Source organism: Olea europaea, unplaced genomic scaffold (assembly GCF_002742605.1).
Source record: "Olea europaea var. sylvestris unplaced genomic scaffold, O_europaea_v1 scaffold16143, whole genome shotgun sequence".
In the NCBI taxonomy this organism is placed as follows: domain Eukaryota; kingdom Viridiplantae; phylum Streptophyta; class Magnoliopsida; order Lamiales; family Oleaceae; genus Olea; species Olea europaea.
Window position 1 is genome coordinate 1 of NW_019233779.1, and position 565 is coordinate 565.

At 35.0% G+C, this 565-nt stretch overlaps 1 protein-coding gene across 1 annotated transcript in view; it reads right to left on the reverse strand.

Annotated features, from left to right (window-relative positions):
• Positions 1–114: 114 nt before the first annotated feature.
• Positions 115–565, reverse strand: part of LOC111377158 — a gene marked incomplete at its 3' end in the record, with an annotated part of 2098 nt that continues 1647 nt past the window's right edge. Inside the window, exon 6 of the mRNA XM_023000215.1 lies at positions 115–558. Within this exon, the coding sequence (XP_022855983.1) occupies positions 115–558 (444 nt within the window). The remainder of the gene's footprint in view (positions 559–565) is intronic.

Genomic DNA, 565 nt, shown 5'->3' on the forward strand with positions numbered 1-565 from the left:
AAAAACGACATAATTTATATATTAAACTTGTTCCTTGCGAGTTTTCATATTTTGATATCGTCGTACAATAACTTCATTATCGAACTTCAAAAATATATCTCTCTCCACATAAACAATAGTGCTATCATTCATCCACTGATCACCCATCCGATTGCGCAATCTGTTCTTTACGATGTTCATTGCAGAAAAAACTCTCTCCACAGTAGCGGTAGCAACCGGTAAAATCAATGTTAAAGTCAAAAGTCTGTAAACCAATGGATATACCTTATCTTTCTTTGTCAAAACCAACTTCTCCGCAAGATCACCAAGGCCATTCAACCCTTCAAACTCTTTGTTAGAGCGTATGTCAAAAATATAAGTCTCAAGTTGATCGCCAAGTACAATGCCATCTACTACAGAGAAATCTAATGGATAAAGCTCAGCAAGTCTAATCAAGCTTTTCTTGTTAAAAGAAGAAAATGAATCTTGTGGGCATAAACAAACTACACAAAGGAGTAACTCTGTATTTACCTCTGAGAAACGATCATTCAATTCTTGAAGTTGTAAATCGATGACAGACTAGAAA